The sequence below is a fragment of the Anastrepha obliqua genome, chromosome 3 (genome assembly GCF_027943255.1).
Source record: "Anastrepha obliqua isolate idAnaObli1 chromosome 3, idAnaObli1_1.0, whole genome shotgun sequence".
NCBI classification, from domain to species: Eukaryota; Metazoa; Arthropoda; class Insecta; order Diptera; family Tephritidae; genus Anastrepha; species Anastrepha obliqua.
In genome coordinates, this window is record NC_072894.1 from 143,803,493 (window position 1) to 143,828,603 (window position 25,111).

Here is a 25,111-nt window from a genome sequence, read left to right on the forward strand (position 1 = left end):
CCACACCTTGCGTAACCAAGCGACAACGCTCACAGATATCTCGTATCGTTGAAAAAACTGATAGAAAAACGTCAGGCGAGAAAGAATTAGCAACAAACCAGACACCATGGAGACAAAAAACAAACAAAAATTCTGAACTCGCTTACACATGAACTTAAGGCACTTCTCAAAAATGAACGTAACTCTCAACTACAAAACTATCTCAATAACCCCGATGCATCCTCTTTCTCAGATTACTCTCTTTGGAAAGCAGCAAAAAAATTCCAAAGGCCAGCCTTAGCACAATCAGCCATTAAAATGGAAAATAACAAATGGGCTAAGTCGGATCTTGATAAAGCTCAAACATTTGCTCGTCAGTTATTCCGAGTTTTTACCCTAAATCATATCGAACCCTCGCTGAGTAGTGCTCAAAAGGTTAAAGTTGAAAGTTAAGTTTTTCCTTCCAGTATTAATTGTAACATGTGGTATTTGGTGTTTCACATGATATGTCCAAGATAACCTGTCTTGCGACGTTTTATTGTTTGTCGAAGTTCACGTTCTCGATTAACTCGTCGTAGAACCTCTATGTTAGAAACCAGATCGGTACACGGAATTTTCAAAATTCGCCTAAAAATCCACATTTCGAAGGCCTCGAGTCTGTTTATCACTGGAGAAATATTCAAGCAACTACCAGCAAAAGGAATATCTTTCGCGTACACCTTTTTTGGGTGTTTGGCCGAGCTCTTCCTCCTATTTGTGACGTGCGTCTTGATGTTGTTCCACAAATGGAGAGACCTACAGCTTTAAGCCGACTCCGAACGGCAAATATTTTTTATGAGACGTTTTTTCATGGCAGAAATACACTCGGAGGCTTGCCATTGCCGGTACTAGAAAAATGTTTTCTTCATTTTGGTATTTCACCGAGATTCGCACCTACGTTCTCTCTGAATTCCGAATGGTAGCCACGCACCAACCCATTCGGCTACGGAGACCTCATGCATATAGACAATGCCTCAATATTAATTAGTTTTGTTCCTCCCCAATAGAAAGGTTTACTAATAAAAATGATCCTTAAGGAAGGAAAAAGCGCCGAAAAAGTGTAATCTTATCGGCTTGTTGCCTATTACCTCAAAAGATTTGGAGTCACTATTTCTCAAAAGAATGTTGCTCATAATTGAAGACCGAAAATGAAAGAGAAGAAGTATTCCACAGCTGCACTGCTCGACATACCTTAAGCCTTCGACCGTGTCTGGCATGATAGTTTACTTTGCAAAATAAAGGCTACTCCACCCACAAATTATTATATCTTCATCAAATCCTACCTATAAAGTCGGCATTTTTTTGTAAAACAAAATGAAGAATAATCTCAACTCTGCGAAAGTTTAGCTGGTGTACCCCAAGGCAGTATTATGGGCCCAATCTTATACTTGCGTTACACTCCCGATCTACCACATACCGAGTAAACTATCGTCGGAACATTTGAAGATGGCATCGCCTTACTCGCAATTAACTCTGATATGGCTTCTCTTCAATTCCAAAGGGGGCTTGATGAAATAACTCAATGGCTCAAAGACTGGGAAATGAAATCAAATGAGACAAAGTCTGTTCAAGTTACTTTTACACTCCAGCGAAATATTTGCGCACCCGTTAAACTGAATAACACAAACATACCCCAGAGTAATGTTACAAAATATCTCGGAATGCATCTAGTCTCCAAGCTCACATTGCAAACCCATATTTTTACTAAACGCAAGGCACTATGTAAGAATCAAACTTCGAAGTCTTTATTGGCTGTTAAATCGCAAATCCCGTGTATCCCTCGAAAATAAGCTCTCAATGTACTCAGCTATTCTAAAACCGGTATGTTCATATGTCATACAACTCTGGGGCACCGCAGCTAACTCAGACATCGAAATACTCCAAAGATTCCATTCGAAAACTCTCAGAAAGATCGCACAATATAAGAGTGCCACTCTTACTCCTAAGACATTCCCATGGCAGCCGGTTCTACGTTACCGGAATGACTCGGGGTTTTCCCGACCAAGGGCTACCACCCTAGCTGGTATTGAACCCGGGTGGTGCCTTCTTAAGACCTGTTCAGGCCTTACGACACACAGGGACTCGTCCACAAGGTATGTGGCCACGGCTGCCTCAACGGCTATATCGTCGAATGTGCCGGCAGGTCAAACTGCCGTCACAAACCAAACCTTAACGGTCAGGAGCCCACAGGTGCAACATAATTCCCTTATCGATCCACAACCCTCCTGCTCCAATCCCAGTGCGGGGACAAATCAGCAGCTCTTGGTCTCCCGTACAGTCTGTTCATTGTGTCAGACCAGAGTTCCTGCGAACCTGACAACAGCCAAGCACAATTCTTGCAATGGCTGGTGCCACTTTCGGAGGTGCTCTGGCCCACGCAACTACGTAGCCCCCTGCTGCAGAGCTCTGCACCCACAACCTGTAGCTGGCAAATGAACGTGATCACCTACACCAGGCCGATCCAGGGGATCCTCGCATAAAGGATCTCAATTTGGAGATCCGGCAATAACTGAGGAACTTGATAACGATGAACTTGTAAAAGAATTAGGTGAACTTGGACTTAAGGTTACAAATATTCATAGTATCTTACACGCTACTACCAAAGCACCTTTGCCACTGTTTACACTTGAATTAAAAACCAGACCCAACAACAAAGATATATACACTATTACACATCTACTACATTGCAAAATTAAATTTGAGCCTCCACATCAAAAACGCACTTTGCCTCAATGCACAAACTGCCAAAAATACGGTCACACAAAAAATTTTTGTTTTAAAACACCTGCGTGTGTCAAATGTGCTGGAAATCCTAAAGACATAGAATGTCCAGTAAAGGACATTAACGAAATAAAATGTGCTCTCTGTGGTAAAAGCCACACAGCCAATTACAAGGGCTGTATGATTTATAAATCATAAAAATATAGCAATTTCCAAGTCTCAGACAGAAAAATCCCACTACAATTAGAAACACAGAAGAAAAAGTTGCATCACAAACTACACTAGACAATGTGACAACCCAACCCAGTACTACAACACCAAATTTATCTTATGCCCAAGTAACAGCCATAAACGCTAAAAATGATGCTCAATCTATTGGAGCAAATATAACGGAAAGAATAAATAAATATAAAGAAATTTCAGACTTGAAAGATATGATGAAACAATTAATCTCACAAATGTCTGAATGATAAACATGATCACGTTATTTTTCGCTAAATTTAATGAACAAATAAGATAAATTAAGAATTGTCCTGTGGAACGCTAATGATCTAAGCCAACATGCACTGGAACTAAAAACATTCCTAAAAAATAATAACATAGACGCAGCTCTAATATCTGAAACACATTTCACAGATAGAAATTACTTAAACATTCCTAACTATACTACTCGTATTTATCGCACCAATCACCTTGATGACAAGGCACACGTTTTAACGGCAGTAATTATAAACAAAGACATTAAATTCATTGATGTGAACCACTATAGACAGGACTACTTGCAAGCGACATCTATACAAATTGAGGACTGTGGTGGACATTTAATCCTTTCTGCCATATACTGCCCTACTAAATATAAAAAGTCTAAGGCACTATACTTTGACTTTCTTAAAACTCTTGAAGGCCGTTTTATTACAGGCGGAGATTTCAATGCAAAGAATACCTTATGGGGATCCAGAATAACAAACACGAAATTTTTACGATGGAATAATAGAAAATAAAAGTAACTTTTTAAGCTCTGGAGAACCAACTTATTGGCCAACTGATATACGGAAGCGACCTGATTTAATTGACTTTTACATTACGAAAGATATTAAGAGTGAGCTACTGTAAATAACTCTAACTCATCTGACCATTCTCCAATATTATTAAGCTATGAAACCAGTCCTATCCTAAACTACAAGACACATAAATTTTATTTTCGTGAAATTATGGAGCAGAGCATTACTCCGCAATCGTATACTTCACTGACAATATACTGTATGCAACAACAACTTCCACACCTATAGTCAAGATGAGTAACAACAAACACAAATTACTCCATAAAATCTTGTAAAAAATCAGAGAAAAACGAAAATTAAGGCAACAATGGCAATCTACACGATCACCAGATATTAAAAAAAGGATGAATATAGCAACAAAAGAAATTAAAGATATATTAATAGTGGACAAGGTGAAAACTTTGAAAAATATATCGCATCACTGGGAGCTAGTGGAGCTACAAGCTATACACTATGGAAGGCCTGCAAAAAAATCGACAACGCATCGACAACGTTATGCATAAACCCCCCTTAAGAACAAGGACAAATTCTTGGGCGAAAACACCAAAAGAAAAAGCAAAAACAGTCGCTGATAATTAAAATCATCATTAAAAAAAACATTTACAAATCAACGTAATAACCAAGCCAATGACAATTCTGAATTTCATGCCCACCTCACAAATAACATAAATATACATAAAATAACTTCGAAAGAAATACGAATAGCAATTGAGACAAAAATTGACGTAAATAAATCCCCAGGATATGACGGAATCACAGGAAGGATTCTAAAGGAATTACCTGACAAAGCCACTCTCTACTTAAGAAATATATGTATTTAACTCAGCATTACGAGTGAAGTATTTTCCACTGCCTTGGAAGGTTGCTGAAATCATCGCAATACCCAAACCTAATAAAGACGCCTCTGAAGTTTCTTCATACAGACCAATTAATTTATTACCATCATTATCCAAACTTTTTGAGAAGCTTATACTTGACCGCCTGGACCCCATACTACAGGCGCGAAACTTATTTCCTTCACACCAATTCGGATTTCGTAGAAAACATTCAACAATAGAACAGGTACATAGAGTAACAAATAAAATATTGTCAGAAATTGATAAAAGAAATACATGCGTTTCTGTGTATCTTTATGTAGCGAAAGCTTTCGACAGCGTGTGGCACAAGGGTTTAATATTTAAACTCAAACAGTATCTTCCACTCGACTACTACTCGTATTTGTTAATGAAAAGCTAGTTAGCAAATAGATACTTTTACGTGAAATATAGAGACAAATACTCTAACATTCAACAATGGAACTCATGGTGTACCTCAGGACAGTGTACTAGGGCCTGTACTATACGTACTGTACACAGCTGATATTCCCTTGCCTGCAAGTATCGACATGATAGCAACTTTTGCAGATGACTCAGTCCTATTGGCAACTCATAAAACCTTAGAAGCAAATCCCGATAGACACCAAAGCAAGATACCTTGGAATGACTATTGACTCCAAACTTCTCTGGAAAGAACATATCACGTTGAAAAGAAATGAGGTAAAAAACAGATTCCGACAACTATACTTGGCAGGCGCTCGAAATTGTCATTGCTGAATAAACCCCTTATATATTGTACAAAACTGTGATTGTGCCATTCTGGGCATACGGCATAGAAATCTGGGGAACTGCAAGTAAAAGTAACATTGACATTACGACAACGACTACCATCAAAAATACTCAGAACTGTAACCAATGCAAACGAAATGTCCCAAATGAAGATATTCATCGCGACCTCAACATCGATACAGTAGCAGAAATCATGCGCAAACGCAGCACAAATCATATTGTCCGTTTAATGAACCATACAAATACTGACATGCGACAACTCCCATCAGCAGAAAGGGCAAACTTCAGGCGACTCAAACGACCAACCCCAACTCAATAATTTGACTGATAACTAGAATAATTTAAAGCTATGTACATACACTTGTAAACTCACACAAAACTTAACCAAAATGTAATATTGATAATGATTAATGTTATGAAATCAATACTGTAAAAAGAATTACTTAGTGTTATACGACAGGTGTAATTAATAAAGGAGGCAAAAAAAGGAAAAAAAAGAGGCAAAAAAAAAAAATTATATATAATTTCTTCCTCTTGAAAGCATTTTTTAAACACTGATTTTTTGTTGCAAAACTTTTTGTTTCTATTATTTTTCCCAAGGAATGTTTGGCAAACTCAATAAAATTTTATTATGTTGTAGAATATTTGGATTTATTGTTTGAACTTGTAAGGAATAAATAGTCCGGAGTTTTCAAAAAAAATAGTTGGAAAAATTGCGTGAAAATATTTGCTTCTATTATATTTTCCAACAGTGTATATTATTTAAATCACTCATATATGTCTCTGTTAAAATTTTGCTCTAGTAGAGATCTTTTCGCTGCCTCTTTTTGTATTTGAGGCTGTAGTCGAAAAATTTGCTACGAGGAGCATCCAAATCGCCTACGTACCGTGTTATCGAATAGTTGAAATATCACTACTTTATTGGGCCTAATAGTAAAATATTTTCGATTTTAGATCCTAATATGGTGGATTGGTCCATTAATGAACAAATTGTAGCATCTTTCGGACAAGATGTGATAATTTGGAAACGATCCGATGATGTTACCATGTTATTTAATGTGAAAAGTATAAAGTCCTTGGCTTATTCTCCCGATGGAAAAATACTGGCGATCGGATGCAAAACAAACGAATATCCAGGTATGTATAATTTTTCAAACTTAGTAAACTATTTTGTATTTTTACCTCATTGCGATGCTGCTCGCTTCAATATAGTTATTAATTCCGAAACAATTAGAATAGTATTACACCTTGTTTAGCATATCTGAGATATGTACATATGTTTTTATAACACATTAATTCTGCATAAGCAGTTTATATGAGGAGCTTTTACATGTCAGAAATACACTCGAATGTTTGCCATTGCCTGCCGAGTGGCGATCGCTATTAGAAAATAACATTTTCTATCATTTGGTGTTTCATGCCCGGGCACTTGCGAATCTTAGTAACTCACCATCCCATTCGGTTACGGCGGCCGATAATGATTAGAAAACTAAAATTTCGAGTGAAAGTTAGTTAGCATGATACCTGAATGTACAAATGTATTGTATTGAAAGTCGGCCCACAATAGTCAGGCGATTCTGCAATTGGGGTCGTTACGCTAACTTTCCATTGTAGTGGAATGACTCAGCCTTCTTTAAGATATCTGCGGCATGTTTGATATGTTTGACCCCTTAAGAAGTTCAATCCTATTGCCGCACTGTTAGCGATATATTATATTTCGCCAGCAGCCCTATTGGAAGCAAGTTTAGTGTCGCTTATAATGCTTTCGATGGCATGGTTGGCATTGATCTAGTTTTGAGAACAGATGCGAGTCAATCTTGACGCCTTCTCAAGGTTATTTCACCATACTACAATACCATCGTAGAGCAACGCTTCCGCTGTGTATGACCAATGTATTATTCTGGATTCCATGCCCAATTTTTTCCAAATTAACCTTCTGCAGAGGTACAACGCTGTCATTGCTTTGCGTACTCCATCTGCCACCTGAGTCCGCAATTTAGCTTCCTATCCAGTGCAAGGCTACTGCAAAAAAGTATCAGATTCGTTTTTTCCGGATTTACTCCTAGCTCTCGACTACTAGACCAAAATTATAGCTCGTTGAGATCAGATTATTAATTCTATATATAATAATTTTAAGAATAAGCATACCTATTATACATTCATATTATTTTTAAGTTTTAGAATTGTGGAAAGCTGGTTATTCAACAAAATTTGTGGTTGTAAATGGGAAAGTGTTCTCTGCAGACCATTCTGATTTGCATAGCATAGTCTGGAACCCCACGGGAACTCAAGTTATATGTGGAACTGGATCAGGATGCTTGTACATACTTTCTGTTCCCGATTTGAAGGTACTAAGAAAAGTTCATCGCCATAAGATGCCTATAGTTAGAATTAAGATCTCACCGCATATGAGGTACCTAGCTAGTGGAGATACAGGAGGAAACATTGTGATTTATAATTGGAGTTCATGTGACGTGTATCTTGTTGTATGTTCAAAACGAAAGCTTCATACCGATTTCGATTGGCACCCTTGGAACGGCGAGGACCTCGTTATAGGTACGTATAATTGCTGAACCAGTTTATATATAGATAGATGTGTAATACAAAAATCTCCTAAACAAATATTTTTGAAGCAGAATATCGTTAATATACCAATTTTATAACAGTTCAATAATCAAAATACATTACTTTTTTACCAGGAGGAAGTATAGATAGCTATCGTTTATCCGCTACGACCGTTAAGTAATTCACATGCAGTTGCATGCACTATTTTGTTTATTCTTAGAAACCAACGCAGTATGGTTCCTACCTTACTTGTTTCACATCAAGAGTCCGTTTATAAGCCTGGTATTTTTTGTTTCCCAGCCGGTTACATCGCTGATTCGCTTCTTGGTTCCTGCAGAACTGATTTCGATTATTGGCTCTGGTTCCTGTGGGGGAACCGCTGATTCACAGTAGTCCAATTCACCGGCAATTTCATTACCTTGAACCCCGCAGGGTCCTGGCGTACGAGATTATTCTTTCTTGCAACAGTATTTAGTTTCTTCTTACATTCTGGAACAATCTTTGAGGTTTGCTTTGCGTTGAATGTCACTAAAGACTCGAATCTGTTTCCCGCTCCATCTCCTCTCAATTATCCATTCTGATACTTTTAGAATGGCAAAAATTTCCGTTTGAAAAACAGTTGGCATTCCTCCCATAGCGAAATGATACCTGATGCTTTCCATTTCAATACAACCGAGCTATTCGGGACATGTTCTTCGATTTCAATGTAACTCAAATATGTTGCTCTCTGGTCAAAATAATGAGACACGTATTTTTTTGTTCGCCCGAAAAAAATCTTTTTCAAGAGTTATCTGCAATTTTGTTTTTCGGCTCAAAATCGATTTTTTTTAATTATATAAGCAAATTTTTTTCTAAATGCCCATAACTTAGTCAAAAATTAACCGATTTTAATAATTCTGGATTCAAAATGATCGTCATTACTTACACGAGCGGCTTCATCTAGAAACAATTGCAAAAAAGTAGTTGAATATTTTTTATTTTCCAAAAAAGAAAAAAAAATTGAAATTTTTTCGAAATTCAATATTTCAAAAAGTGTACTTATTTTTTTGTTTTTTATAACTTTTTCCAAATCAAGAGGACACCTCAAACTTCAATTGAGCTGAATGCCCAGTAGCTAAAATGAGGTTTTTTTTTGAGTAATGAATTTTTGAGTAAAAAACCTGTTTCGCACTTTTTGTTTTTTGGAAAATAAAAAATGTTCAACTACTTCTTTGCAATTGCTTCTACACGAAGTCATTCGTGTAAGTAATGACGATCATTTTGAACCCAGAATCATTAAAATCGGTTTATTTTTGACTAAGTTATGGGCATTTAAAAAAAAAATGTTCTTATATAATTTAAAAAAATCGATTTTGTACGATGTTTTCCCTGTCAAATCTGGATGTTCCAGAGGAGGTGGCGTTCTCATTGCTGTTCGGAGAAAATTTCGGGCATCATTGGTAACACTTACCAATTCTGACACACTCATCGATCAGCTCGGTGATTTTAATTTATGTCGCTTGAGTTGGTTGAGTTGCTTAACGTAAATTCTTCAGGCGAAATTCATGACATTGATAGTTTTTTAAGCATTGATTTATCAGAAATTAATGGTTTTTATAATAGTCTTAATAGAATCCTAGATCTAGTGTTTATTTCCAATAACATCAACTACACTTTGTCGGAAGGTATTGCTCCCATATCTTTAACTGATGAACATCATGTTCCTCTTTCTCTTGAGTTGGAATTTTATGAATGTTCTGCGGCATCCGATGAGCCCAACATCAAATTCTACAACAACTCATGAGACTTCTCAATTTTTAACGAAATTTTATTAAGTATTGACTGGGATAATGCCTTCCATGCTAATGATGTTACCTTTTGTTTTCATTTCTGTAAGACTAAGGTTTCTGAGCTGTGTTTGAAGCACATTCCTATTTATCATAAGAAAGTATATAAGACACCTTGGCATACCGAACGGCTTAGCCATCTAAAGAATCTAAAAAACAAATTTTGCAAACTGTATAAAAGATATAGTGACCCAATGCATTACTTAAAATTTCAGTGCCATTTAAAGGAATTTAACCGTTTGAACAAGTTCTTATATAGAAATTACATCCTGAATTTCGAAAACAATGTCATTGCGGATTCGAAGGCCTTTGGCAATTAATCTTACTGAAGAACTGCTTGTGTCTCGCGGAGCCTCTTACAAATATATTTAATAAACAGTTTTCCTCTGGTATCTTTGTTGATGACTGGAAATTAAATCCGTTACGCCTATATTTAAGAGTGGAAATAAAAACGATGTTAGCAATTACAGGCCGATTTCGAAACTATCGTCTCAAAACTTTTTGAGATAACTGTGAATGATAAGTTATATTTCACTGTCAAAGGCCTAATATCTACCAACCAGCATGGTTTCATTGCAAGTCGCTCCACTGTCACTAATTTGTCTATTTTCAATGATTACTGTATTTCAGCCTTCCAGAACAGATCTCAAGTCGTTACAATTTATACAGACTTCTCTAAAGCCTTTGACAAAGTATCGCACCGAATACTCTTGTCGAAGCTTGCATCAATGGGTATACACTCTACGTTTTTGTCGTGGATCAAATCGTATTTGTCCAATAGGCACTGTGTTGCAGCCGTTGATAATACGACATTCCGTGCATTTATTGCGTCCTCTGGTGTCCCGCAGGACCCCTCGTCTTTATTTTCTTTATTAACGATATTGGTTCATGCTTTTCATTTGCTGAATACTTGTTGTATGCTAATGATCTTAAAATATTTCCGGTGATTAACAGTGCTTGTTCGGCCACCAAGTTTTATTGGTAGCTATTAGCTTTAAAATTAATTAAAAACAATTTTATTTTCATGAAACTTTATAATTTTATTTTTCACATTTAGAATTTACGCGTTCGTGTATTTTTTGTCCTTTTTACAATTGTTAAAGTTCACCGGCCCCAGCTGATGCCGAGATTCAAGTATCGAAAGTTTTCTTAGCACAGCTTATAGGTATATACAAAACACCATAACTCTTTTGTCTGAAATAAGTTTTTATTGATTTCAAAGACAAAATTGTTCAAAAATGATTACAATTTTAACATATATTCACTTTAGCTCGATATGACCACCTTTTGCCTTGACTATAGCCTTCAAATGGTCAAAAAATGAGTTGCATGCTGCACGAATGTGATTTTGAGGTATTTTGGCCCATTCTCGTATAATCGCTTTTGTCAGCGCATCCATACTGGCATATTTTTTAGTCCTCACCTTGCTCTCCAAAATGGACCAGATGGATGGCGAATTCGAAAGCCACTGTGTCGACGAAATGAAGTGTGGAACATGATTTTTTAACCATTCTTGGTTCACACGAGCTTTATGAGACGGTTCCGAGTCCTGTTGGGATGTCCATGGTCTGCGACCGAAATGTTTGCGTGTCCACGGCTCTAAACCAGCTTCTAAAACATTTTCCCGATAATAAGTCGCATTCACTTTGACACCAGGCTCGATAAAAACGATTGGAGAGCGTCCAGCAGCGGTCACTGCGGCCCAAACCATTACTTACGATGGGAAATTGCCTCGAGTGGCCATACGTAGGCTCAAATTCTCGTATGAGTGTTCGGTCAAGTAAACACGATCGTTTTGAGTGTTTATGAACTGCTCAATTGGGTAATTTCTTTCATCAGAAAACACAATGTCGCCACGTTCGTGCAAGCGCAACAACTCCTTTGCTCTTTCGCACCGAACTTTTTTTTGTTGGGGTGAAAGATTGTGTGCTTTTTGGAACTTGTAAGCCCTGACCTTGAGCTCATTTTTCAATATGCGTCGCATGCTGTCTTGCGATATTTTCAGTTCTTTGGCCATTTTTCCTCCACTTCGACGTGGATTTCGTTCAAGTCGAGCCTTTACTTTCCGAACCATTTTTGGCGTTATTGCGGTTTTTTTTGGTCCACCTCCATAGCGTTTAGCAATGCTACCAGTATCATTGTAATGTTTTATAGTGCGATACACAAACATTTTATTCCCTTTGAGGTGACTGAGCTCACGAACAATGGCTGGTTGTAATTTTCCGTTGATGTCATTAGCTGTTTTACAGATACAAGCAGTGTGAAGTTGGTAACACTTCATATCGTTCACCCTGTAATATATGTACCAGAGAACGTAAATTCATAGAGAAGGCGCAGGAACGAATGGACAGGTTAAATGTCAAAACACATCAAAACGAGGGTAGGAAGTTAACAGAAGAGAGTTAACATAGCTGAGCGTAGTCAACAGAAATAAATATAGCGTTTGCATTGAAATGTAAAATGCCATGATTTGGTGTTAGGGAAAAGAAAATAACAGAAGACTTGTACATTTTTCTTTCATGCTTATTTGCCGTCGGTATTTTGCATGCGCAAATGGATTATTTCTTGTGAGATGAATATTTTAATTCTAAGTAACGCAATAGCACCGTAGGCCTAAGTAGCTAGTGTGCTCTATCAATTAGTGTTATACAGTGCACTCGCGGTAACTCGAATAGCCGCTAAGTCGAACGACGTGCTAACTCGAACACATTTTTTTCCCTATTAACTAGTTTGTAACTCGAACAATATTAAAGCGCTATAACTCGAACAAAAAAACAAATTTATTTGTACACACATTCTTTTCAAACATGTACATTTTGTACATACATTCATATGTAATAGTATATGTATATAAATTATATGTATACTAGTGTATTGTCCATATGAATATTTCGACGTTAATATCCCGTTAGTTTTCTGGGAACAACATCTTGCATTGACCAAATTGCTTTAAATTTGTCATTTGTAGTGTATCAGTGCATGTGAGTAATGGATCGTAAAAGGTTGAAGTGTTTAACATTAAAAGAGAGGGCTGAAGTCCTTAACAAAATTAAACGTGGATGTAGTGTTACTTCTCTAGCGAAGGAATATGGGGTAGCCAAGTCCACCATAAGTCTTATAAAAAAGAAAGACAAGGCAATTTTAAAAGCAGTAAACAACACGTTTTTGGGTCCTGGGAAGAGGAGAACTTTAAAAGCTTCTGAGTTTCCTAAAATGAAAGCCGCTTTATACAAATGAAACATAACATGAAAAACATAATTTACAGGTCGAATTTACGCTTTATGATGTTAACAAATGGAATGATGGTGCCGAATTTACCGACACAGAAGTAATAATTGAAACTAGTGATTCTGAGTCTGAGTTTAACAACACAACTGAGACATGTGAGCGGATATCATCTGAGGGGGCAGTTAGCTCTATCAATAAGGTAATTCAGTGGGCCACAACTGAACAAGTAAGCCCCGCAAAGGTTAACACTCTTCAACATTGCTGCAGGCAAGAAAAGACAAACACACATTACAACTTTCTTTTCGGCCTAACTTTTCTGTTAAAGCTGACTTTTTTTGTGTAACTGACACAAAGACTGCCAAATATTTGATGAAAAATATTGAAACGAATTAATTATTTTAAACATATTCATGTTCATATCCATATGTAAATAAATAAATAAATTTAATTGAAAAAAATCGATATCGATGACTGTTTTTTTAACATAGCATACTCAATTGATAAGTCGAACAAATTCGATAAATCGAACAGCGCCTGTTTTAATTAGTTCGAGTTATCGCGAGTGCACTGTATTTCATATTTCTCTAATAAATAATAATAATAATAATTCTAAGTATACGCATGCATGAATATGAAATTTTAAGTATCTAATTGACTAAATTGTATTGAATTTAGGTCTATTATCAAAATTATTCAAATATCATAACACAAAAAATAACTTTGTAAACCATTCCATCTTCATGTGGCCATCCATATTCATGTGGGCAGAAAAAAACATGACTTGCCTCAAAACCCAGCTCATATACCTCTCATACACATCTTCATATAAAGAATTCAAAGCAAATAGACAAACGTATGCAAACATATTTCTAATATACATACATATGTATGTATGTATGCAAAAATCACATTTCTTTTTCATGCCTATTTCCCGTAGGCATTTTGCATGCGCAAATTGATTATTTCTTGTGAGATGAATAAATTAATTCTAAGTATATGCATGCATTAATGTGATATTTTAAGTATCTAATTAACTAAATTGTATTGATATTAAGTGCATTATCAAAATAATTTCAAAATATTCACATACAAAATTGGCTTTGTAAACCATTCATTTGCATCAACGGTTATTATTCAACAATATGTGTCCTTTTTAAATGTTTATATCCATATGTATGTACATTAGGGTGGTCCAAAAAAAATTTGTATGCTGCCGCCCCCCAAAATAGTAAAGAATAAAAAATAAAAAGACCCGTATTTTTTTTTTTAATCAGACCATATTTAATGGTGCCGCCGGGGCTTTGAAATATCCCATGTATTTTGCATGGGGAAAAAATACTTTTTCGTAGATTTCATGTAAAAACCTGGAAAATGAATATATTTTAACCGGATAACTCAGTTTCTCTTCATAATTGGTCAGGGAATAACAACCAATTATGAAATAATTAATTTTTTTTGTATTAACTATTTTCATAAAAGTAATATAAAATATTGTTTTTCGATTTTTTCTTAGATTTTCGTTTTATGGGGGCTTTTTGGGGTTCTATAAAAAATAGTTAATACAAAAAAATTAATTATTTCATAATTGGTTGTTATTCCCTGACCAATTATGAAGAGAAACTGAGGTATCCGGTTAAAATATATTCATTTTCCAGGTTTTTACATGAAATCTACGAAAAAGTATTTTTTTCCCATGCAAAATACATGGGATATTTCAAAGCCCCGGCGGCACCATTAAATATGGTCTGATTAAAAAAAAAAAAATACGGGTCTTTTTATTTTTCATTCTTTACCATTATGGGGGGCGGCAGCATAAAAATTTTAATATAAATTTTTTCCCATGCATTTTTGGACCACCCTAATGTACATATATTCATGTACTAAATAGATATAACATCTACCATCCATATTCATGTGGGCAGAAAAAAATCTTGACCTGCCTCAAAACACAGCTCATATGTATCTACATATAAAAAATTCAAAAGCAAATAGACAAACGTATGCAAACATATTCCTAACATATGCAAAAAAAAACTCATCTAAACGGTATTCGCGTACATAAACATATGTATGTATATATGCATACATATATGAATACATATGTTGGTACAATGTACATATGTACGTAAATGTTTCTATTCTAAGCAAAACAATGAATATTCGTATATACATATAATATAACCGCACATACTTACTTTATGCCTCTACATGTGTATGCTTCCAAAACTAAAATTCTAAGCCTAGCGACTACAAGAACAAAATGCATTCCTAGGCGTAGCTGCTGCGGCCATGATTATTTACCCGCGACGGCGTTGAACAGTTTCAAATATTAAAAAGCACAACAAAAACAAATTCATTGATAAGTTCGAGCTCATATTTCTACGAGCAAAGTACTTTCATTCATAAAACGAGCCGCCCATATGCCAATTTTCTCGACAATTCGAAAATAGTCAATATTGGAATATTTCGCATTGAATTATTTGCCAATATTTGGTAAATCTTGAATTTTTGTCAAGTCGAGTGGCCGCGGCTCCGTACATATGTATGCATCAATATATGTATGTAAATATATGTTCTCAATTCTCGACAGCAATAGCAAATCGAAATATTTTTTCTGTCGAAAGTGCTCGCAGCCTCATATGTATGTATGTCTATGGAAGTTTGTAGGCATGTATTTATGTATATGCGTGTTTGCTTTTGCACGTCCATATGAACGATTTTTCATATGCAGATATTCATTTGATTTAGCTGAACGAATATATTGATTTTGTAAGGAAATCCTGTCGAATTAAATTATTGTCGTGATTAAGTGAAAATTGTAGTGGTTTAAAAATCTAGGCTCAGGTGCTACCTGAAAAATAAGATAAAAGGAAAACCTGAAAGATAGAGAAAAATCTGAAAGACGGAGAAAACCCTGAAAAATAAAATGTTACTCATTACAATTTGATGTAACTCTGTACCATTAAAACCATTTTTGGAAATATAGTAGGAAAATACATACTTCCACTTAGAGCACAACCCTTTAACCATAAAAAAACAACATTTGTTCCCTATTCTGCTTTGACGTTGACCTTCCCCATGGTCCACAAACCCATCAATTATATCCCTACTTTTATTATAAGTAAGATCCGGCTTGATGCTAATTTCATCAAATAATAAAATGCATATGCGTTCTGTGCCGGACATTTTGCTATCAATTTTGCTTAAATTGTTAACGACATTGGCATTGAAACCTGGAACAACATACCTGATGGGGCGCCAACGCAAAAGCGATGATTTGTGTGGTAAACAAAAACCTACATCGTCACGCATAAAAGTATATGCTTTAGTGGACATATAGTTCAAATTTTGAGCCAATGTCTTTTCGTCCTCATTATACCAACCTTTTTTGGTACTGACGATCATTTTTGCAAAAGTTGCTACAACTTTCTTCGGCAATTATCGCACGTTTCAACAACTCAGAATATTTATTTTTTAGGTCATTATTTTCTTTTTCAAGCTCCTCAATACGTTTATTGAATTTGACCGCGTTGCTCTGATAATAGCGAGCAGACTGAGCAAACCGTTCGCGAGTGATTGTAGTTTCTAAGTCCACGCAGATCTGATTACTATAACTAGCCTGCCTGTTTTCCTCTAATATCGAATATTTCTCAAACTCTTCCAGAGTTAAATCTTCTTCTACTTGCTTAACTACCCTACAATAAGTTGCAGTGACGGGCGGGCAAGCCCAATCAGAGCCAGCACTAGGCGAGCGACTTCTATTTACTGGCTCTAAATTGAAGCAAGGAAAAGCCCCTTTCAAGAGTTTATATTTTGTAACCAAGGTGGGTTCAAAATGGCGTTGGCAAATAAAAACCCTGTCAGTGCTTGACACTTGCACGTTGCAAGCCAAGGCCCAATTCTTACGGGTCTCTTCGTCCCTAGGAAACGCAAAAAGTATAACTTTATCCTTAGGCACGCAGCTCTCGATACATCAGCTCCTTTTTTTCTTTTTTTCGGTCCACTTGTTCGGTGGAACATCATCATAGCCTAATTAAAATTTATATTTTAATTTTTACAAAATTTAAATTGAGGTATATTCAGTACTAGCAAACCCGGCCCGCTTCGCTGGGCAAAGACATGGTGGGTCCACGTTTTGGCATATATTTCGAGACCTTAGTCATCAATAGGTATGAAAATTACCCCACATTAAAGCACTTATCGACAGCTTTCATTTGATGCCCATATTGCACATCCACAACCAAAGGTTACCCGGGCCCACGTTTTGACCTATATCTCGAGACCCCAGTCACGGAGCGGCATGAGAAATACTCTGTACTAAAGCATTCACCAACAGCTTTCAATTGATATCCATATTGTACAAACACATTCTAGGGTCCACGTGTTGGTCTCTATCTCGGGACCCTAGTCACGGAGCGGCATGAAAAACACTCTGAACTAAAGCATTCACCAACAGCTTCCATTTGATACCCATATTGTATATACACATCCGAAGGTTAACCGGGCCCACGTTTTGACCTATATCTCGAGACCCCAGTCTCAGAGCGGCATGAAAAACACTCTGTACTAAAGCGTTCACCAACAGCTTCAATTTGATATTCATATTGTACAAACACATTCTAGGGTCCACGTTTTGGTCTCTATCTCGAGACCCTAGTCACGGAGCGGCATGAAAAATACTCTGAACTAAAGCATTCACCAACAGCTTTCATTTGATACCCATATAGTATATACACATCCGAAGGTTACCCGGGTCCACGTTTTGACCATTTTCCCGGCAATTATTCGAATTTTTCTCACCTTTAAAACCTTCCCTAGACCTCCACGAATAATTCAAGACCAAGATAAGATAAATCCGTTCAGCCATTCTCGAGTTATAAGCGAACATAGGGACAGATTTTCACATTTATATACATATATAGATATATAGATAATCATATACATATATAAAACAAGAAACCGCACCCTCCGGGGATTTATAGTTTTCAAGTAATTAATTGTTAAAATTGTGTAATTTAGCAAAGGATATTCTTGTTTTGAATACAAGTATAAAAACCAGTAAAAATGCGTTTGTGACCATATATTTTATGAATTGAAATTTAGAACAAAATACATACATATATGTATTATATTGTACCAATTTATAAGTGTATTGTATTAAAATGCGTGTAAATATTGAAAGATATAAAAGTTGTTCATGAGCCACTCCCTTACATCTCAACCAAGTTTCATTAAATAAATCATTATACTTGGCTTCAAATTACCCATACGGCATTATCCTACACCCGATCCTTTAAATTCAAAAGTTTTTTATAAATCTATACTAATATTATAAAGAGGAAAACTTTGTTTGTTTGTTTGTTTGTAACGAATAGGCTCAAAAACTACTGGACCGATTTTAAAAATTCTTTCACCATTCGAAAACTACATTATCCAAGAGTAACATGGATTACATTTTATTTTGGAAAAAAATAGGGTTCCGTAAGATATTTGGATTTTTCGGACACAAACTGAAAAAAATCTTATATATATAAATAAAGTCAACTTTGTGTGTGTGTTCGCTAACCGGCCGTGTCTGCACCGAATTAAACCAAACTTACACACATTGTTAAGAAGGTATTGAAGATGGCTTCCGTATAGTTTGGATACCTATTAGTGGATAGGGCTCGGGATATAGGTCAAAACGTGGACCCGGGTAACCTTCGGATGTGTATGTACAATATGGGTATCAAATTGAAGCTGTTGGTGAATGCTTTAGTACAGAGTATTTTTCATGCCGCTACGTGACTGGGGTCTCGGGATATAGGTCAAAACGTGGACCCGGGTAACCTTTGGTTGTGTATGTACAATATGGGTATCAAATGAAAGCTGTTGATAAGTGCTTTAATACGGGGTAATTTTCATACCTATTGATGACTAGGGTCTGGAAATATATGCCAAAACGTGGACCCGCCGTGTCTTTGCACCGAATTAAACCAAACTTACCCACATTGTTAAGGAGGTATTGAAGATGGTTTCCGTATAGTTTGGATACCTATTGGTAGATAGGGTCTCGAGATATAGGTCAAAACGTGGACCCGGGTAACCTTCGGATGTGTATGTACAATATGGGTATCAAATGGAAGCTGTTGGTGAATGCTTTAGTTCAGAGTATTTCCATCCGCTCCGTGACTAGGGTCTCGAAATAGAGACCAAAACGTGGACCCTAGAATGTGTTTGTACAATATGGATATTAAATGAAAGCTGTTGATAAGTGCTTTAATACGGGGTAATTTTCATACCTATTGATGACTAGGGTCTCGAAATATATGCCAAAACGTGGACCCGCCATGTCTTTGAACCGAATTAAACCAAACTTACATACATTGTTAAGTAGGTATTGAAGATGGTTTCCGTATAGTTTGAATACCTATTGGTAGATAGGGTCTCGAGATATAGGTCAAAACGTGGACCCGGCTAACCTTCGGACGTGTATGTACAATATGGGTATCAAATGAAAGCTGTTGGTGAATGCTTTAGTACAGAGTATTTTTCATGCCGCTCCGTGACTAGGGTCGCGAGATAGAGACCAAAACGTGGAGCCTAGAATGTGTTTGTACAATATGGATATCAAATTGAAGCTGTTGGTGAATGCCTTAGTACAGAGTATTTTTCATGCCGCTACGTGACTGGGGTCTCGAGATATAGGTCAAAACGTGGACCCGGGTAACCTTTGGTTGTGTTTGTACAATATGGGTATCAAATGAAAGCTGTTGATAAGTGCTTTAATACGGGGTAATTTTCATACCTATTGATGACTAGGGTCTCGAAATATATGCCAAAACGTGGACCCGCCGTGTCTTTGCACCGAATTAAACCAAACTTATGCACATTGTTAAGTAAGTATTGAAAATGGGTTTCGTAAAGTTTGGTTGTAATTCGGAGCAGTGGCAACGGGTACAGCGTTCTTTTGAACCAGCCATAATGTCGCTTACTTTTTAACGCTTGGGGCGGAACTGAACTGTCAAATTGACAGTGTGAGTTACAATGTGTCAATATTTCTTTCTGATTTGGATGCCATAAGGAAAAAACGTAAGTGCAACATGTAAAAATTGTTTGTGAATTTTTTTGGAGTGGATTTTGGAACAGTGAATAATTTCTTACGAAATTTGAGAATTTAATGTGAAATCCGAATGAAATTATTATGTGTTCGTGGAAAAAACAATTTTTTTCGTTTTTTTTTTTTTGAAAAATATAAATGGATAATGGTTAAAAAGCTCCAATGCTTAATAAAACATATAAATTGAAACGAAAAATTCATGGATGATCAGGAAAAAAGACGATTGTTTATTCATATGCGTTGATTTGAAATTTAAAAACAATCTTCTTTTTTCCTGATTTTCAATTTATATTTTATATTTACTCAAAAACAAATAGAAAAACAAAAAATATTGTTTATGCCAAAGCGCTTGAATAAAGAATAAAGAAATAAATAATATGAAAACCATATATTTTCTGTTCTAAACCATATCTATTCTATTTTAGTGTGCCCAGCGAAGGGGGCCGGGTTCGCTAGTATGTAAATAAAATAATGAGAATGTGCGCATTCAAGTTGAATTGGTTACAAGCAATCATAAGAGCTTTTCAATATTTGGCGCAATTTTCATATATGTATGTACATATATACATTTATCCAATCAAAATCAAATCTAATGCAATCAAACATTTTTTCCAATATTTGGCGCAATTTTCATATATGTAAACCTAAAATAAATATGTCCTTTGCTAATATATGTATATAAACATGCATACATAAAATTTCGCGCAATTTTCATAACTTAATTACATACATATGTCCTAAATTACGCGCAATTTTTATAAAAAAACCAAAAAGAACAAATCTGTAAACATGCATACAAATCATATGGACATATCAAATGAACAACTTGTTCTGTACGCAAGCAAATGTAAGCTAATGTAAACTACATTTTTTTACATTGCGTATCACTCTCTCCCTCTCATTTCTCTCCGGCAGCCATATTAATTAATTTCCTACTGTTAACTTGTGCTTTCCTACTAGAGCTGTGCGAAACATCGATGTAGTATCGATACATCGATGTTTCTCCTTTCGTAAAAAACATCGATGTTTTTTCTCCGATGTTCGATGTTTTTGCCAGTTTTTCCATCACTGAGAAAAAAACGCAGTAAAAGCTAGAGCGTTATTTTTGGAGTTATTGGCAGGCAGTGGTTATAATGGATAAATATCTTAGAGCTTCAAATGGGCAAGGTATGTACATATATATATTAACTGATGCCTTCTTTACAAGTTAACCTCTGTGTTTTGTCTCATTTGTATGTAGGTTGTAGTGCGGCAACCATTGAAGAAAAAGAGCAAGAGGAAGAGCCGCAAGCCAAAAAGGCGCGATATGGTCAGTCCAATGTGTGGAATTTTTTTAATAAGTCCTCGGATGGCAAGACTGCCAAATGTTTAAAATGTGGTAAAATTTATCAAACCAGCGGAAACACCACCAACATGGCGGGGCATTTAAAGCGGGTACACCCAACGTTAACGGTGAGTGAGTTGCCAAAGGCTTCAGGACATATGGCGGCTTATTTGGATAAAAAATATGAAGCCTCATCGAAACGGAAGAGAGATTTGGACAGCGTATTGTTAAATTTCATTTGCTCCGATTTACGTCCATTTTACATTGTAGAAAACGAGGGATTTAAGCAATTTGTAAATGCTTTGGATCCCCGATACGAATTGCCTTCACGATCAACAATGCTTTCAACATGTTATAATAATTTATTCATGAACATGAGAATGAAACTGAAAAGCATTTTGCAAGAAGTGGAATATTGCGCTGTGACAACCGACTGTTGGACATCTCGAGCCAACGAGGCTTATTTGACCGTAACTTGCCATTTTATAGATCCAGAATTTAAACTTCGCACAGCAGTACTTTCGACTAGTAAGTTACAGAATGAGAAAAATCATTCTGCAGAAAACATTGCGAACTCTCTATGTGCAGTGCTAATTGAATGGGAAGTTATGGACAAAGTTGCAGCCATTGTTACCGATAGCGCAAGAACAATGATAAAAGCATGTGAGATATTGCAAAAAAGACATGTGCCATGCTTTGCGCAGGTTATTAATTTAATAGTTCAACAATGCCTGAATCAAGAGAAAATAAAAGTTATTATGGGGAAATGCAAAAGTATTGTGGGATTTTTTAAGAAAAGCACAGTAGCTTACGCCAAGTTTAAAGAAGCTCAAAATACAGAGAAGCCATACAGTTTAAAGCAAGAATGTCCTACAAGATGGAATAGCGCATTTCATATGATTGAAAGAATTCTTAAAACAAATGATGCTATAAGCAGTGTTCTTCTTTCAACCCCAAAGGGACTTGCCCCGTTTTCGGCTGACGAAATTTTAATTTTAAAAGACATAAAAATTTTATTGCAACCTTTTGAATGTGCAACATTGCAAACTTCTTCGCGAACGTTGGTCACGGTATCATTAATAATTCCTATAACTTGCGGACTTCTGCATAATTTGCAATTGTTAAAAAGTGACCTAAAAACAGTTGAAGGTCGCGAAAGCTGCAATTGCTTATTGGAGGGCATATCGTCCAGACTACTGCAATATGAAATTCGCAATGTTCCTCGAGTGGCAACTTTGCTAGATCCTCGGCAACCTCCACATCGTAGACATCCCTTTTTCAATTTTTGGAAAAAAAACAAAAGTTTGAAACATAAAACTAATACAGTGGATTCCATATTGTCAATTCGTCAATATTTTAATCTAGACAATTTGGAATCAAACTCCAACCCTTTAGATTATTGGAAGGTTGTATTTTACTTGTCAATTCCAGCGTTTAAATATGTGTATTAATTAAATTTTATTATTACAGATCTCATCAGATAAATCATTTCAGCATTGCTGCAAAAAATATTTCTGCGTTCCAGCAACTTCGACAGAAAGCGAACGTATGTTCAGTAAGGCTGGAATCGTTGTAAGCGAAAAAAGAAGTTCGCTTCAGTTTAAACATGTTGACATGCTACTTTTTATCAATCGGAACAAGTGGATCTCTGAACAGCAATGATTGTTTTATAGTTTTAAGTTTGAAAAAGATTGAATTATGCTTTATAGTATTAAGTTTGAAAGATTTAATTTCTGTTTTATAGTATTAAGTTTAAAAGATTGAATTTCTGTTTTATAGTATTAAGTTGAATGATTGAACTTCTGTTTTATAGTTTTAAGTTTGGAAAAAGGATGTTATCCTTAATAAAGATATATATATTATATAGAGAATCAAAAAATGTACTATATTACTTCGATGTAGTATCGATACATCGATGTTTTTTTCTGAAAAACATCGAAACATCGATGTGGTCAAACATCGATGTTTCAACAGCTCTATTTCCTACCCGTATTTTGTTAGGAGGAACGGGCCGGGACTGCGCCTTCTCTATGAATTTACGTTCTCTGTATGTACTGTATGTGAATAAGAATGTACGTCGATACGAACGTTAGGATATGACAAATATGGGATAATCTATAGTATTATTTTAAAACATGGCGCTTATTCTGACTAAACTACAATATGTACAGATATGAAATATATAATATATCAAAAGAAAGGTTTTGATGAGCATATTTCCAGAAAGTTATAAAAATTAAAATTATTTAATTTGTTCATGAAATATTTGCGTGTAAAGTTATCAAAATTTTCATATTGATAACAGCGATGTCTATGCAAAGCGGAATGGCACACAAATATACGCATATATGCACATATATGAGTACGTTTGCTTTGTTTAGCTCTCTTCTAATGAACACAGCATTGTATGGCCAAAGAACTCTTTAATTTGTCTTTTGCGCGATATTCACCAGACTTTAGGCAAGTTTTGCCTGTGGTACCGAGAAGTACGCGAACTGGCATAATTGATAATTGTTTAAAGCGTTGCTCTTTGTGGAAATTTTTTAAATCATTTAAGCTCACAATCAATATGCGTAGTCAAGAACCCGACTATAGTAATTTTCTTTTGCGCATAGGACACGGCGAAGGGCAAGACAATGCATCAAGAGTAAAAATTCCTGATCAAATTCTTTTAAAAAACGGAAACCTCATTGACTGGGTTTTCCAACCAAATAATGGAATAATAGAAATCGATAATTTAAAAGACCGAGCCATATTATGTCCAAGAAATGATCAATGTGCCATCATAAACTCGAGTATAGTCGATATGCTACCTGGTCAAGAGCGCACATATCTCAGCGCTGATACGATTGTTTCACAAGATTCACAAGATCAGGTAAGATTCCCTGTGGAATTTTTACACTCCCTCAATTTTAGTGGAACTCGCCGCATAAGCTTCAATTGAAAATTGGAACAGTGATAATGTTGATTCGCAATTTAAGCCCAGCAGAAGGATTGGTGAATGGCACACGACTTATCATAAAACAAATGCATCCGAATTGTTTGCACGCGGAAGTGTTATGCGGCGAGGCTCAGGGAAGGCGATTTCTATTGCCTCGTATAAATTTGCAGCCGAGCGAAAACACACTTCCTTTTTCGTTGAAGCGCCGCCAATTTCCCATTATAATAGCCTTCGCCATAACAATAAATAAGGCCCAGGGCCAAACATTATCAAGGGTGGGGCTTCATTTAAGGGAGGATTGCTTTGCTCACAGCCAACTTTATGTTGCGTTAAGCCGGGTTAGATCCTGGGAAAATATACGAGTTCAAATGGGCAATAACGAAAACTTGACGTTGAATGTAGTTTACAATGAAGTAATTTAAAAAAAAAAAATTACAGATTTAACTGAAAAAAATTTTAAAAATGTTATATGCATAAGTTCTTACATATTACATAGGAATAAAAATATATACTTTTCTAATCATCATAACTTTTAATATATAAAAGTGTCACATATGCTGTTTACTTTCCGTGGGAAAAAGCCCACCCGATTTTCGGGGGTTACATACTAGTGTGTATTAATATTATGCAAGTACAAGTACACGAATTAGGGTGACCAGATGTAACGAGTAAAAAATATTAAAATGTTATAAAATAGACTACAATACTAAATTATGAAATGAAA

General features: G+C 35.9%; 2 protein-coding genes across 5 annotated transcripts in view; both read left to right on the plus strand.

Moving 5' to 3' along the window:
- The window catches only part of LOC129240147 (protein cortex), a 60,730-nt gene that overhangs the window by 24,832 nt on the left and 10,787 nt on the right, over window positions 1–25,111 (plus strand). For 2 of the 3 annotated variants that reach the window (XM_054875712.1, XM_054875710.1), the window contains exons 4-5: window positions 6,359–6,541; window positions 7,580–7,960. In XM_054875712.1, the coding sequence (XP_054731687.1) occupies window positions 6,359–6,541; window positions 7,580–7,960 (564 nt within the window). The remainder of the gene's footprint in view (window positions 1–6,358; window positions 6,542–7,579; window positions 7,961–25,111) is intronic. The other variant, XM_054875711.1, reaches the window with a different exon arrangement.
- On the plus strand, window positions 21,247–23,228 carry LOC129240146 (E3 SUMO-protein ligase ZBED1-like). Of its 2 annotated transcripts, none has more exons than XM_054875707.1 (3): window positions 21,247–21,289; window positions 21,363–22,855; window positions 22,917–23,228. In XM_054875707.1, exons 1-3 carry the CDS (start codon window positions 21,256–21,258, stop codon window positions 23,106–23,108), a joined length of 1,719 nt encoding a protein of 572 aa, XP_054731682.1. In that variant the 5' UTR covers window positions 21,247–21,255; the 3' UTR covers window positions 23,109–23,228. The 2 variants fall into 2 exon arrangements, with proteins under 2 accessions (XP_054731682.1, XP_054731683.1); XM_054875708.1 differs by having other exon boundaries at window positions 21,363–22,852.

What these genes read in the sequence shown, in the direction of transcription:
- LOC129240146 (XM_054875707.1), top strand. Translation starts at nt 21,256, where the DNA reads ATGGATAAATATCTTAGAGCTTCAAATGGGCAAG. An exon ending in TAGAGCTTCAAATGGGCAAG is followed by an intron (nt 21,290 to 21,362) that starts GTATGTACATAT and finishes ATTTGTATGTAG; the next exon opens with GTTGTAGTGCGGCAACCATT. An exon ending in CTTTAGATTATTGGAAGGTT is followed by an intron (nt 22,856 to 22,916) that starts GTATTTTACTTG and finishes TTATTATTACAG; the next exon opens with ATCTCATCAGATAAATCATT.